The sequence below is a fragment of the Gnatocerus cornutus genome, chromosome 10 (genome assembly GCF_029298725.1).
Source record: "Gnatocerus cornutus isolate USDA-ARS CGAHR chromosome 10, icGnaCorn1.1, whole genome shotgun sequence".
In the NCBI taxonomy this organism is placed as follows: domain Eukaryota; kingdom Metazoa; phylum Arthropoda; class Insecta; order Coleoptera; family Tenebrionidae; genus Gnatocerus; species Gnatocerus cornutus.
In genome coordinates this window covers 7,114,113-7,130,227 of record NC_142242.1, presented here as the reverse complement: position 1 = coordinate 7,130,227, position 16,115 = coordinate 7,114,113, and the positions used below count along the sequence as shown (strand labels likewise).

At 33.6% G+C, this 16,115-nt stretch overlaps 2 protein-coding genes across 2 annotated transcripts in view; one reads left to right on the top strand and one right to left on the bottom strand.

Moving 5' to 3' along the window:
- Window positions 1-480: 480 nt before the first annotated feature.
- Window positions 481-2,118, bottom strand: BORCS6 (BLOC-1 related complex subunit 6). Its single transcript, XM_088047470.1, has 6 exons — window positions 1,950-2,118; window positions 1,530-1,905; window positions 1,300-1,481; window positions 1,170-1,253; window positions 954-1,030; window positions 481-889 (listed from the first exon to the last, which is right to left on the bottom strand). The coding sequence occupies exons 1-6, from the start codon at window positions 2,025-2,027 to the stop codon at window positions 844-846; spliced, it is 843 nt and encodes a 280-aa protein (XP_087903596.1). The 5' UTR covers window positions 2,028-2,118; the 3' UTR covers window positions 481-843.
- Window positions 2,119-10,317: 8,199 nt separating this feature from the next.
- Window positions 10,318-16,115, top strand: part of LOC148167543 (metabotropic glutamate receptor 7-like) — a 56,428-nt gene continuing 50,630 nt past the window's right edge. The window contains exon 1 of the mRNA XM_088047969.1: window positions 10,318-10,898. Coding sequence (XP_087904095.1) covers window positions 10,563-10,898 — 336 coding nt within the window. The 5' untranslated portion in view covers window positions 10,318-10,562. The remainder of the gene's footprint in view (window positions 10,899-16,115) is intronic.

The following is a 16,115-nucleotide window of genomic DNA, read 5'->3' as shown; positions in this document are numbered from 1 at the left end:
ACTTCACCAATTCTAGAATGGAATTAAAGATGTTCAAAGTGGCCACCATTATTTTCACACCACTTGCACATCTCAAAAATTATTTACTTGGCCAGTTTCCTCGTAAATCAGCACTATGTCGCTTACTCAACATTTTTTGAAATTCAAACACTTTAACTTTCAGTATAACAATGATCTGTTTCCAAAGCCGGCAAAATTACAACTGAAATAATTCATGAAATCAACTGATTAAATCGACAAAAAACGTTATTAGTTTTCTTTTTTACGTGGATGCAGCTTGCCAACCAGGCAATCCGCAAAGGAAAAATTTGTTTTGACAAGATCTAAAACCAGTTTAATTTAATCTACTCATTTCTGCTACACCCTGTATATGAGCAAAACAATTATAAAAAAAAGTTAAATCTTAAAAAGTAATGTGTCCTGGACGCTTAAATATTCCTAATTCTTTCTGACAAGGTTGAAATGAAACGCTCAAAACTCTCTATTTTCAGTCTCGAGTTATGTGAGAATATTTTTTGTTTTGTCTTTGTCACATCTACATTGCATGCAGAGCACCAGTAAAATTTTATTTTACAAAAGTAATCAGGCAAAATCGTGGTTAGAATAAAATTAACAACAGTATTCAATCTAACAAAATGTACAGACTATAACAAGCTATAAAATCTTTAAAATCAACAATACAACATTACAATTTAAAACCTGTCAAACACATTTAAGAGCAGTGTATAAATATAGAAGACAAAAATAATTTTCAGTATCTTTGTTTCAAGAGAGCCTAATCAATCTAATTTAAAATGAACACGTTTCAAAGCGATGGCCGTAAATTTCTGTTGTGGTTCAATATTAAACGTAACTTTCAAAAAGATCCACCAATCTTTTTATTTCTTTACTGATAAGTCAGTTGAGGAAAAATTTCACAGATTGACTCAACAGAGAAATTAATGAAAGGATACATTCTAGCTGCGTGGCTCTGCACGGTTTTCATCGCCTGAGTTACCTCTTCTGTCTTTGCCATCATTGTGTACATACTCTAAAAAATGTCCAAGAATTATACATTTTCATTGAATTTGTAATGCAATGCTAGACTTGGTCCAGTTGCGTAATTCTCACAACTGCACCGTCATTTGAGCCCAAATTTAACAAATTAAGTAATTGTATTAAGCCCATACTTTTATGTTTGAATCCATTGCGTCAGACATCTTAGAAACAGCGTTTTTATATACATCAACGTTGTCAGCTGTTATTGAAGAAATCTAAAATTTATTAATTAGAACTGATATAAAAGAAATGTAATTTTACTGAATGTAAAATTCCGCATAAGTTTTCAGTCAAACTGTCTATAGAAGTTGCCATTTTTTGTGCTTCACATTCCAAGTCGTTCAAAAGTCCTGTATCCAGCTGTCCAACCTGGGGCACCAATAATTGTCTATATAATGTACTAGGAGTACAACTTCTGGATCCTCCAGGTAAAGGAGGAGTATCTAAAGAATCAAACTTGTAATAAATACCCTAAAAGAAATCAATATTACCTCCTTTTTTAGTAACAGGACTAGATAATTTAATTTTATATTCTAAATCTTCAGCCACAAAATGTGTCATGTTTCCTTCTACATGAACAGTACCCTCTAAATTTAAAGGCCCTAAAGGTTTACAAGAAGGAATATTTCTATCACAACTCAAAGTTACAGGCCTCTGCATTATATGTTCAGCTAGAGGTATTGGGTCCATAGTTAATGAAAGAGGAGCTTCATTCTCAGGGCTCATTCCTGATTTAAATGAAATTTCACTATAAGAAGCAGTCATTTGTTGAGAAATCTCATCCTCAACTTCGGCTTCAGCTTCAGTATCAAAACGACTTTCTTCTTGAACAGGAATTGGGGGCTGCGGATGTGTCTTGCGAGGTCTCTAAAGTATATTTTCATTATAAAATTTGTGTGTTTTATACATACAGCTGGAAGTGGAGGTGGCAGACTAGGAGGTGGATCTGAAGGCGGTGGTGGAGACGGCGAATTTTCCCGGGAATCCATAATTTAATTAAAAATACTTAAAAGTCTTGTTTGTTGACACAAAAACAGTTTGACGTTTACAACGAACTACACTGACGTTTCAGCAAAGGCACAAACCGCATTTATAGTCACCTCTAGTGTATATTTGGTTGCCTACATCCAAGTTAATTTTAATGAAAATATTTTAATCTAAAATAATTTTTTGCCAATCAAATCGTATAGATACAAGTCGTAAAACATTTTTTTAGGTTCAATTAAAATGACATCAATATTACGCGTACAAAAATTGTACGAATAATTAATTTTTTTATAACTATGAGAGTCAACAGGTTGCAGAAATCTCTGAAATAATAGTTTTTAATTGAGGATTTTTTAGACAATGACTGTGTTTTACTAGCCACACTTCCCGCTGCGACGAAAAATTTATTTTGTTGACAAATTGTAGTTAGGAGACGGAAACAAATGGTAGTTTTAGCGTAATTGACTAAAAGCGCTGCTTTAGCTATTCTTGCTACTTTTTCTTGGCAGGAAAAATGAGGCGGTGTAAAATAAAAAGAGCTTTCGTTCAGGTAGGTTGAAAGGGAAACTCACGACCTTCATTACAAATTTAATTTAGTTTTATGACTCAATAATAAGAAATTTATAAATGTAATACAGAATGAATCCTATAATTCACAATATTCTAGGATGTGTGGAAACGTGCCACAAGAACATATTGTTAATGCAATAACTAATACACCAGAGAAATGCCGACCCGTAGAACAAACAGTCGGCTCAAGTCTAATCACTGAGATATTTAATAAGATTATCATGATTATCTTTCCGTGTACTGTTCCAAGTATAGATACATCTCTTGATGAACTGACTTAAAGTTTTGAGTGGTTTACGTGAGTTTTGAATTCCTGCAATATCCCATTAAATGTACATATTTGTTGTTTAACATGGATGGCCCTGCTATTTGGCTTGTAGTAACTAGATTTACTTCAGCTTGTCTATAAAATTAACTTTAGGCGGAATTCAACGCAGAATCCAAAACATGAGTTATTATTAAACGTACGTTCACAAATAACTGAATTAGAAGGAAAGAGAGTTTCTGATAGCGAATTTTCAGTTCCGAAATATTTAATGCTCCATATCTCGGAAACCAAGACAGATAGAAAGATACGGTCTTCGCCATTTTTTCCGCTTTTGTTGCTTAAAATTCGCGCTTAGATATCTAAATTTAACAGTCAATATTTTTTTTTAATAAAAATTTTTATTCAAGCGTTAAAAAAAGATTTTTTCGTTTTTTGGTCGCCTGTCGTAAACTACTTGTCTAAGAGATCTGAGATTTGGGCACTTCATAGATCTTGACCAGCTCTTTCGATTGATGTAAACTGAAAAATATTAAACGTTGTTTTTGTCCCAAAAAACTCCAATTTTGGCCAATATCTCGTTTATTTCTGAAACAAACTTGAGTTATTGGTAATCATTTCACGGAGAATTAAAGTTTTAAAGTTTTACGTACGTCAACAAATAATTGAATTAAAAGCGATTGAAATTTTGGGTAGTCGCAAAGCGTAAAAATTTTGAAGCTCAGGAAAATTCGGTGCTCCTTATCTCCGAAAGTACGACATATAGAAAGATGCGGTTTGTACCATAGTTTTTGTCGCACTTTTGTTGATATAAGAATCCGGTTTTCAATATCACAAATTCAAAAAATCAATTTTTTCGAGTAAAAATTTGTAGGCGCAATCTGTATAAATATGTATATTACTTATTCTTACTGTACTCATTTTACGCAGAATTTCACGTATGAATAATTAAAAAAAAAACTTTAACCAAAATGCACTAATAAAGTTGTCTTTACTCACTCATTTAAAACAAAGTACCTTATTACTCTCTAGAGAGTAAAGTAATGCCATGTCACACGTCCATGACGACAACGCATAGAATGCCCCCCTAAATGCTAAACATTTGTCACAGCTGTCACTTCTGCCAATTCTTTTAATGCTTTAATTGCAACCAACAGACCAACAGAAACTTTGCATAAAAGCTCGTATTATATTCGGCTATAATGGCATTTTGATTATTGATTTTTGCATGAACAAAATGTGCCATTAATGCTATTATTCTCTCATATAATAAAAAACTTATAATTGAACGTTAATAGAACTGCGAATTTAGTTAATTTAATTTTAAAATTTGGAAATTTTCACGAGCATTTACATACAAAATGGAATTAAAAGCACATTTAGAAGTGAGCTTTTTGTTGTTTTCCTTAACGGGAAAGTGAGACCTCCAAGGTCCAATCAGCTGATCGCAGCGCTCGCGTCCAATGAAATTGTCTCAATTTTATATTTGGAATATTCGACTTTTCCCGGTCAAGATAAAATAGCTTTCTTTAATATTGACTAAATTCTTCAATAAAATCCAGTCAGACGCATTGCAATGAAAATTGAATTTCTAGACTCTTTACATAAAATGCTTAAATATTAAACAAAAACCAATTTCGTTCTGTGTAAAAATGTAGATTGCCAATTACTTCAATGTTGAATCAAGTAAAGAGGTTCACGAAACAATAATAAAATTCAATTTTCTTCTTCTTGGCTTTCATTTATTTAACTTTCTGTAGCTACAATGTTCATTTATTTAGGCAATTGTAGTGTTAATTAATTTACTTTGGATGAAGATGTTTGAAAGAACACCACGAATTGCCGTCGTAAAAGCGAAAATATTTAAGGCAAAATTTAAAATACTGCTTGATGATAAACATTTATTTGGCCATTTTATTGTCAAGTAATTACTTTTGTTTTTGTCGCGTTTATTTAATTAACCACAAATTTTATTTATTATGTATAATTATTTATTATATATAGAGTATTTTAGCAAAAATAATGTAAATAATCTAGGACTCTAATGTTTATAGATACCCGTAAAAGAACATGAGACCACTGATTGACAGCCCTTGCTGCTTATCCTACAGAAAATGCTGAAAGTGACGTCGTTAATCTCGCAGGCGTTCCCACTACCTACAGTATCCAGAATGCGACAAAAAGCGAACTCAAACTAAATAATTTGTGCTATTTCCCGGACGAAAAATGGCAATTAACTATTTGGTATTTATGTAAATTCTTAAAAAGTGGTGAAAACACGGTACAAAGATTCCAGTTTACGAATGAATAGTTAACTTGTAAAATTGTGAAATTGTAAAATAGTAAAATTGTAAAACACAAAAATCACAAAAATTTACTCATAATTAATTTCAGTTTGTTGCGCATTGTAATTAAACAATAACAAAAGATACAGACAATAGCAGAACACGATGAGATAAAAAATCAGCGGCAATAATAGAAGACTTAAACGGTAAGTTTGTAAAGACGTAATAGGCAGCAAAAAATGTATTGGTAGATTCAGCGAATAAGTGTCGAACTCAAACGGGCAGCGAATTATCGACTTTGTGTGGTGAACGATTTATTTGTTGCGAACACTTTCTTTGAACACCCGCACATTCACAAATATACCCGAGTTGTAAAAAGTAGAAAAGAAAAATCTGTGTTTGATTTACTGTTGACGGAAGAAAACGATAGAGCCAAAATTAATGACGTAAGAGCCAAAAGGCAACGTGAAATCTGGAGGAGAATTAATTTAATGTTAAATAGCTTTTTACTTTGTTCAGGTTTAACTTAACTCATTCACACACAGTGAATTAATTCTTAATTCTGCGGTTACGTAACACTTGGTGTTATCCCAACGTGTGGGTAATAATTAACTCACTATTGATACAAGCCTACGGTCTTATTCTAACTATAGAACTTCCTACTGTCTGTTTAAATTCACAGTTTAGTGGTTTTACAATCTGTTATAAAAAAATTTAAAGCTTGTTTGAGCTTTACAGATGTACATTTATAATAGAAGCATGAGAAATCAATGCGATTTTAATTTTCTACTATTTTACGTAAAAAAGGAGAAATACGGAACTTCATCGACTCAGAGGTTTAAAGCTGCGACAAAAAATTAACATATGTCGAGTAGCTAAAGTGCAGCTTGATGCAGCACAAAATGCGCTAACTAAAGCGATTGATAATGACATGTAATGTCTAGATAAAGAGAAGCTACATTAAACTGACGCGGTGTAGCATGCGGAATTTAGATGTTGCTGTGCTAATTATGACATATTTTTGTTGATAAACCGCCAAGTCTTTGTATGCAAATCCCCTGATATTACGGCTATATTAACATGTGGGTTTGGTTGTACATGCACATATCTAATTTGAATATCAGATCGTCGATATGTAATATGTAACAGATGAAGAGAATTGCCGAGTTTGCTTTGATTTTCCATATTTAAAAAGTTAACTGGGAGGTCGTATAGGTGGAACACTTGTGTAGTAGAATTCTGTGTTAGGTATTTGCTGAGCGGTTTGTGAAGTATGCTTGCTTTTAGTAGGTAGAAATCGGTGCAATGGTCTAGTGGTAGTTGCACTCTGTGCCCTTAACTCTCTTAAATCACATTGCCCTAAACAAACTAAACTTTAACGGCAACACCTGCGGCGGTCTAGAATTGCAATTAACTTTGGTCGTGTTAGAGTAATTCATACCTTCACTCACTTGATGGTACTTAACTTTTAAGATTTTAAACATTTCATCGCTAAAAGTCTCTTAAAAGTCCAGCTAGATTTAAATTAAATTTTATGTCGATTGCTCGTTTTATTATAAAAATCGCTGCTATTACACAAACAACTTTAAGATGATCGCTCGGCGCCATTTAAAGCGGCTGAGATTTTTACAGAGAAAAACTGTTAGTTTTAAATTATGATATTTCTATTACACGCGACGGTTCTTACCTTCTCGGGAATTAATTAACATATATAGTGAATTCAGTTTTCCTCTCGGCTTTCCTTCGCCCAGCGTATAGCGTGGGTGTCTACAAGAGATTACCACCTCAAATATTGCATGAATTTACCATTTGCATATGCGCTGATGTCTGATTTAGCAGTCGTGGTCTAGTTTCTGGGTAATTACGAATGCAATGTGTTAGACAGTCAGAATCAATGTCATTCCAACTGCCACTAATTTATGTGATAATTTTAGAATGATCACTACCTTTATTACAGCAAAAAACACGCACAGAGTAACATTTTCAGCTCAAATATGCCCACCAACGCAAACCGAATACACAACAAAATCCAAATTCCATTTTAAATCACTTTTTCGGGGATTAGCTTGAATAAATATCATCAGCGATTTCTCCACGCAATATGGCCCTGAGAGACGCAAAACTGCCGGTTCCGTTTTATACCGACCAATATTGACGTACCCAATTTCTTAGTCAAGTGCATTATTTTACCCTCATGTATTGAAAGTTCTTCATTTAACGTCTAACGACATAGTCAACTTCAAAGTAATAACTTATACTAAACTTTAAGTCATCAATTCAAGTTGCAATTAACTTTGACGTTGAATATCATATGCATTGAAACTACCCGAAAAAAATGCCTTTCATCATACAAAATTGGTGGAGGCGCCGGGCAAAATCTTCAAATTTTGATTTTTCTACGATTTTAATGTAGCATATAAAATTGGTTTGATTATACGCCACATTCTGCGACAGCAAAACCCTTTATGCCACCAAAGACTCAATAGTCTTTGAGAAATTCGATAGTCACAATAGCATTACTTCAGTCTTTTGAGTTTAAAGTTAAAGAAAACGTCGTATGTAAGTGTTGTTGCAGAACTTTGAGAGATTTGTTGCAAGTCCTGGATTGCAGTATCTCGTATTATACCAAAAAAGTTTTGATTTGAAAAGTCGTGCCAAATTCAATAAGAAAAGATTAAAGAATTGTATGTTTGATGTCAGTGCATGAAGTAAATTACTCGTCTAGCACAAATACCTTATCGTGTCTGAAATATTCAGTTCAGACCAAGTTTTCGAACGAGCAAAGACATTTTTCTTTTAGAACTCATTTCCGTTATTGTAGACAGATATTATTTTTCTCATTTTTCTATCCACGTGGATTTAAGGTAGTAGGGTCGACAGAACCGTTTTCCTAGGATTTTGATTTTGCAAATGTTTAGAATAGAGGTACACTAGCAACTCCCCAAAATTATAAATCGATCTACCGTACAGTTTTCGAGAAAATCGATCTTAAAGTGCCATAAGATTACACGTAAAAAGCTAGTTTTTGCCGTTAAAATTTTAACGCTTCCCTAGGATTTTTATAAAAATCTCTCATAATATTGTCTGAATGTTAAGAAGACACTTAGCATTTGCAAAATAAATTTTTACCGTACAATAAAGTCATCATTTATTTAGTTGTTCTCCGAGTTTTGAGTAAGAAAGACGTGCTTTTCCTCCATTCCACCATTTTATCTATTTTTGTCATTTTATCTATTCCAATTTTCTCATTTTTTTTTATTACTCCTCCTATTCTTATTCCACCATTGATTTCGAGTGCCAAAACTTTTAGTGCGCAAGATAGTTCAGTTCAGTTTCAGTAGTGTCTTAGAAATAAAATTAAAACCGTTTTAAAACAAAGTGACTAAGGGGATGCAGAGGCTCAAAGTCTGACGATGCAGCGTGTGGACAGGATTAAAGGGTAAGTTAGTTTGTTTCCCCTAAAATTTATAAACACTAATATTTTTTTCTTTAATTACAGTAGAATCTGGGATTGTTGGGCGTTTTCCAAAATTGTTCATCGTCGTTCGCCACTGTGAAATTTCCTCTTTTGTACATCTTCGTAAATTCGGTCACCGCATCTTCCGCGAGTGTTAAAATTCAAAGTCAAGTCCCGAAAAACAGTGCCGAAGTACTTTTAGTGCGCGAGATAACCAAACTAAAGTCGTGTGAGTGGTTCTTGTTCCTGAGGGGGATGCAGTGGTAAGAGCGCGACGAAATGGCTTATAGGAATCAGGATTAAAGGGTAAGTTAATAAAATTCGTAATTTTTGTAATTTTAGTGCTACAGCTATGAAATTTAAGAAAATTACTAGTTTTCGATCAAACATTAACTCTGTCAAATTTCAACATTGTAGATCAAAAAACACAAATTTTAGAAATTTTTAATTATTAAGGCGAAGCAGAAACATGAGAAATCCTTTCAAAAATTCGTAATTTTGGTAATTTAAGTGCTACAGCTATTGAACTTAAGGAAATGACTAGTTTTTAATCGAATAATAACTCTGTCAAATTGCAACATTGTAGATAAAAAGACACAAATTTTAGAAATTTTTATTTTCAAGACGTAATTTTATTTCGTAATTTTAGTAATTTTAGTGCTACAGCTATGAAATTTGAGAAATTACTAGTTTTCAATCGAATATTAACTCTGCCAAATTTCAACATTGTATATTAAAAAACACAAATTTGAGAAATTTTTATTTTTAAGGCGAGGCTGAACCATAAGTTATCCTTTCTGAAATTCGTAATTTTGGTAATTTTAGTGCTACAGCTATAAAATTTGAGGAAATTTCTAGTTATCGATTGTATGCTAACTCTGTCAAATTGCTAAATTGTAGATAAAAAACCATAAATTTTAGAAATTTTTATTTTTAATGCCAAGCAAAAGTCGTTTAATACCATCTGTTAGGCCAATAGCGTCACCTGATTATTTTTTGTTCGCTCAAGAAAAAGGTAGTTATATTATACAAGGTGTTATGGAAATGAGTACACAAAATTAAACTGCTAAGAGAACTCACCATTTGCAAAAATTTTTCTTAATAACATTGCATTGCCCATAAGGATTTTAGGTAGCGACCGCTCTTAAGAGTACAAGGTTCAGTATCAGTTCTCTGCACTATTTTTGAGTCGTACAGTTCTGCCAACGGCATTTGGTTTGCACTTCACAGCTCCCACTTGAGAGCTACAAAAGGGCTTTAAAAATTTGATTCCGAATATCGTTTTGTGCGGAGCTGGAGAAAACTGATAAATAACACGATTTAAAAATTGTTAAAAATATAAAAATGACATTAGATAATAAATAATTTGTAAAATATTGAACTTTCATAAAAAGTTTTGATCTGGATTGTCTGGGTGGAAAAGAATAATATTTTGTGCAAATTGCTGGAGAAGTCGACGCAATGAAACGATTGAAGCTTATGTTGCGTGTATTTGAAACGTAAGATGGAGTCTTGAGATGGTGATGAATCAATCTCTTGGCGGAAGTGGAGCTCTTAGTGGGTGACCCTCGTCGGCACCAAGTCCGGGACGCAGAGCAGCGTCCGGCGGCCGCCGGCGTCGCGGCTCTAGTTCCATCTCTATGACAACGGGCTGCTTCACGCAGGTGCCAGCCAACCCCTATATATCCAATCCTCCATAGAGGAAATCCAGTCTAGCGCAACTTTCCTGTCGAGGAGTACAGAAATGAGTGCGAATTGCCGCTAAATCTGAGTCTGGACTCTTGCGCACTTGATGGAACAGCGCGCCCTGAACCCATCCAGCCGCGCGTGGACCCCGACATGAGACCATCTCCTGCGAGTGTTCCGCTTAATTGAACAATTAATTAAAACTTGATTGAAATTTAATATCGATCACTGGCCTAATTGGTGTTTAAATTAGTGGGTGTGCCGGAAAACACTCATGGGGCCGCTTACGCTCCTCTTGCTGGTAGTGGCGGCCCACGCGGATTTTGAAACTGACCGGAAGTTGATTCGCATCACTGGAGATGTCATCCTCGGTGGGATTTTTCCCATGCACGAACAGGTCAGCGGACGTTCCGATATGCCCTGTGGGGCTGTCAAAGAGGAAAAGGGCATGCAGAGGCTGGAGGCCATGCTATACGCAATTGATGAAATCAACAACAGTGCCGAACTTCTGCCCAATGTCACTCTTGGGGCCCTCATCATCGACTCCTGCAGCAGCGATACGTACGCCTTGGAGCAGTCCATGGAGTTCGTACGCTCCTACATGAATCAGGTAACAAACCCGGACGTCTTCTGCTGAGATTCAACCCAATAATAACATAAACCCAAAAAAATGATTTCAGTCAACATCATTACTAAAAATAAACGTAACAAAATCATCTTTTCTATCTAAACAGAAATGAACCAAATCTTATTGATTATTTTCGATAACTTTTTTTCACCTTATTTGGGTAGTATAGACAAAATTAAACCTGATTAAATCAGTTTAAAAATTCTCTTGGTATTTACATTATTTAACTCTTCCTGAATTTGCCTTGTTAATTGCCTACCTGTACTAGCACGTTGTTTTAAACCAGCATCAATGGAATTAATAGATTTACCACAAACTCGATTATTTGGCCGTAGAAAAACTGCTCTTGGAGATTTCCGCATTATGTGCTTTAAGTATTAAGGTAGTTGGGTATTTGAAGCACGTTCCGCAACAAAATGGCAAAAGTGTAATGTTCCGTTAAAAAATCAAATTATATTTTGAAATTTACGTATTTGTTTAGTCCTATTCAAAGGATCTAAAATGACAAAAGTGAATAAGATGTTCCAACTTTTTGTTTTAGAAGATTTACGAATGATGTAATAAGCACAGTTGAGCTTTCGGAATAATTTACTAAACTTTCTGAAAGGTTAGCAGTGTTTTTAAGTATTCTAGAGCTTAACTTACCACATTAGCTTCATGCTTAGGATTCAATAATTCAAAAGTTTTTTTAAACTCGGAAACTGTATTACTTGCGACGCACAGTAGGCGATTTGTAAAGTGATAAAATTCGCTACGTAACCATCTTAGTGGACACTGGGGCAATATTGTCTATTAAATATGTCTTTCATATGCAAATAGCCTCGTTGCAAAATAGCAACCGTCGAATTTTTACAACTGGTTTGGCACACTATCTATTATGACTACATTGCGGGCATTACTGGTAACTTATAGAACAATAAAGAGCTCGGTTTGTATACATTTTAACGTAAATTGCCATTTGGAATTTATTTCAACCAGAAAAGCTTTTAATAAAATGAAAAACAATCAATATTCTTATTTCCGGAACCTCAATATTTTTCATAAAGGCGATAATTAAACATTGAATGAATATTGCAGCTAAAGAAAGTCTTCCAGCAGGATAAGCAAAATTGAAACTGCTGTAATATATTGCTGATAAATTTTTCAATTTTGTGACTTTTACACCTGACTAACTTTATTTGACATCCCAGTTAACTTTATTTGTTGTCGCTGTCTATAACTTTTTATTAACTTTGAATAAATAGATTAATTACTTTTTGTTTTCCTAAACAAGTCTGAGAATCTTAATAATAAAATTAAGCTCCCCGTCAAGATAAGTAAAAAAACACCCAGGAATTATTGTACCAAAGTTTTTAAAAAAAAGTTAGCACTAGAATTTACACATTTCTTTGCATTTGATTTCAACTGTGCTATAAACAATTTTTGCGGAATGTATAGTAACAAGTTTCGAGTTGGGATTATTTATTTTGTAGACAAGCTGATGCCGCAATTTCATGCTTTCTGAGCAAGAAGATGATATTTTCAAGTAATGTTATATTAAAAATAGTTTCGAAAAGTTTAACAGTTTCAATCAATAGCTAAAGCACAATAAATGTCTTTCGATGGCCCAGTTTTTCATTTTCGGTTCTATTTACTTGAGCTGAACGATGTTTGGAGATTTGGTTTTCCAGGTACAAATTGAATAAAACGTCTAAAGAAATTTGAACAGTAAATCTGAAGTGAGAAATTTTGATGCTTCAATATCTACGAAATTTTACATAAACAGTACATTAACCGATTAAATGTTTTTCACCTGTTCGCTATTCATGAAAGCTGAAACAATTACAAATCAAGGTGGATGAGGTAAACTCTCTAATCTGAGCTGTTTTTCCCCACTAACATTGTTACATGAAGAGTTAAGAACAAGGAGATGTTTTTGATCAAAACCGCGTTTTTGTTTTGTGTCGATTCTTTCAGCGGCAGTTTTTCTTTAACTCAACTAACAAAAACGTTCGATTTCGGTTTTTCAACTTTGGTTTGTCAAGATTTACCTCTTTTCTCGTCGAGAAAGCTTCTCCTTTATTAGAACGTCATTCTGATTTGTGAAAAAAGTACAGCGGAAATTGGGCTTCAATTAGTGTTGCGAATTCCTCTTATAGAACTTTAATTGTTTTTCCAAAGTTTTACGTTAATTAATGTTACATTATTTCGGTCGTTTAAAATTAATTACTATTTGTAAATAAAACGAATTTATTTGGGGTGTATCCAATGTCAGTTATCAAGCAAAACAATCTCGGGCTACGGAACTAAGTTTAGGGTTTCGGTGAAAAGGAAATATTTAGTATATTAAACCACTCCTATTATTTACTGATGAAAAAGCTTTAGATAAAATGCGATTTTCTCTCCGTCCGACAATTCTTGAATTCGTGTAAACAGGTTACCACGGGTTTTGTAAAACAAAATGACGCCAACTTTTAAACTCGAATATTCCATCCGTGTCACGATTGTTCGAACTCAACGTTGTGTTCGGAAAAAACAAAATATAAATTCAAAATGTGGCTGTAATTTATAGATTTTTAAGCGCAGTTTCGGGTCTGTCGCATTATTTACGTGTTTCCAAAGCGTCAACTTCCCCAGCAAAGTAATTTGATAATTGAATTCGATTTCAACTCCAAATTTATATCTGTTCTTTTATTTACACTTTTAACAGTTGAAAAATTATGTTTTCTTTTGCAATTGAATCATGTAGAAGTATTACCTCATTTTTTTTTTGGAGAGAACATTTTTAAATGATCCGCGCTAAATAAGTCGGAAACAGATTTTATTTCCGTCTTCCTTCCTTCGTTACCGTGCTAGTGTTGTATTCGCGCTTACTAATCTAGTCATTCGCACATAATCTATTAAATTTCTATGTTCTGTTTGAATATTTAGAATTAAATGATGAAAATCTGAACAATGTATTTGCTTGAACGTAGTAGAAATGAGATTTGATATGTAAGTTCATGTTAAATGTTAATTATTATAATGAAAATTCTTGCATCGGGTGTTCAAATATCGACAATTATTTTCGAAACTTGGTCTGAACCAGCAAATTGTGTGGGGAAAATGCTGCCTAATTTGGTCATCTTTAATTGCTCGTGTTATTGGATCGTCCCACAAACAAAAATAAATGGGGCTCAGGAAAACGTAGAAACACACAAACGTTGTGTTAATATTTTACAGCCTTCGTTCCCAAATGAGTGATTCCTGGAATTTACCCAAAAATTACGATTTAAAGCAGATTTTGATGTGCATAAATTGACTTTTCACATTGAATCTTGCTGAAAAAAAAGTGTTGTCGTTTTAGGAGTCGTCATGTGTGGTTGTAGTTTCTAATTTATTTTCATACCGTGAATACATATCAAAGAAAAGCAATCAGAAAAGTTAAAACGATTCCCGAAGTTGCCACGTGAGATTCAAGACTGTTTTCTCATCTGTTTTTCTTCAAGCTCGTATCACCGAGCTCCAATTATTTGAGATTCCTGCTGCGGTTTGATGATTAAGTTTTAAAATGATTACTTAAGGCTGTCGTTATTAAATTTTTTCGCCAAATTAGCAAAGCCTTACTCAAAACGAATAAATTGGGAAAATTTAACAATTGATTAAATAAACATAGCAATCAGTTTGGTTTATAGTCATATTTTTCGGTAGGGTAATTTAATTCCGCAACTTCTAACTTTTCAAGGAATTTGTAAATGATGTAGTAATGCGACCAAGCGTAAACATTATGGGCTTTTGCAACTGTCATGAAGTTTCAGAGCACTCGGCAATGTTAGAAACACCAACCATTAGAAGATTCCGACTTTATCATAAGTGGTTCTAACAACAGGTATTTCTAATAAAGATTAGAAAACGCCGCGTTTGTTTATCTTAACAACGTTTTCAGTAAAATTGTTCAATGTTAAATTGTTGGTTAGATTTTAATCCAACTGGAAAACACAGCGTGTTATTTATTTGTCGCTCCGCAATTTTAAAATAATGTGAATAATTACAAATATGTATTAATTTTATCATTTTAATTGGACTTAATTTGAATTGTGTTTTCGGCTTGATTAAAATTCCAACGTTCTGCTTTTATTTCCGCCAAAACTGATCAAATTTTGGAGCAATGATAGTTTCAGCTCGGTTTTTATGTTCACTCTATTTATTTAGGACTACTCAGACGGGTGTGAGATGCAACACCTATTTTCCAAGGAGCGTCTTCCTCAAAATCGATGTTGCAGTCTCGTAAACACGATCAACAATCCACTTCTGCAGCCCCCTCATCTCAGACAATAATTTAGTAGTTATCTCTTACATTTTATTCATCTTTCCAAACAATAGGACCTGGCAGTTAATTTTCTAAATTTATGTAACGTCGGTTCACACCAATGTTGAGCCTTATTGCAGGGTTCCTGACTCGTATTTTTGAATCATCAAAGAGTGGAATTTCAATATCTTGAACAACTTCGTTACATAAAATATACGAAAAACTTCAAACCCGCACGTACGACATAAAATTGGCAAGATCAATACAGAGGTGGCAATTTATTTTTATAGTTAAAAGGAGATTTACATATACTGAAATATACCTGTAGTTTGGTTGCTGAACGTAATTAGATTAGATAGCAAAAAGATTGTTAAATTTTACGGTCGTTGAAAATGTATTGTTGGTATAATATTTCTGAGTTCCTGCTTTAAATTTGTTTGTTGGAAAAACGTTTCAGTGAGAATATTAAAATTTTCACGCAAATGAATTCAACTAATGCGGCGGATTCTGGCGAATTAAGTACCCGCGTTTATGATCAATAACTTTAAAAATGAAAATAAGATTCTTTTGTAAAACGTTATTATCAGTAATCGAAGGGAAGAATAATGTGACAAGAAACATGTGATTTTTCTTGCGCAACAGTTGGATGACTTGTAATTAAATTTATATTGGGAGTGATGGGAGAATGACCGTGATTTCCCTATCAATAAAATTTGCATTAATCTTGAGCGAGTTTATCGAACGACAAAGGTTCACATTTCACAAAGTTTTTCAATCTTGAAGTTAAAAGTATCACTAAAAAGCAGATCACTGTAATTACAAAATTACAACCGAGCTTTGCGAATTGTTATCTGTGATCTGGGTCACAAACTTCCCTTATTTCGGCAACTATAATTTTCTTTAAAAACGCTGTTATAGTCAAATTATCTGTT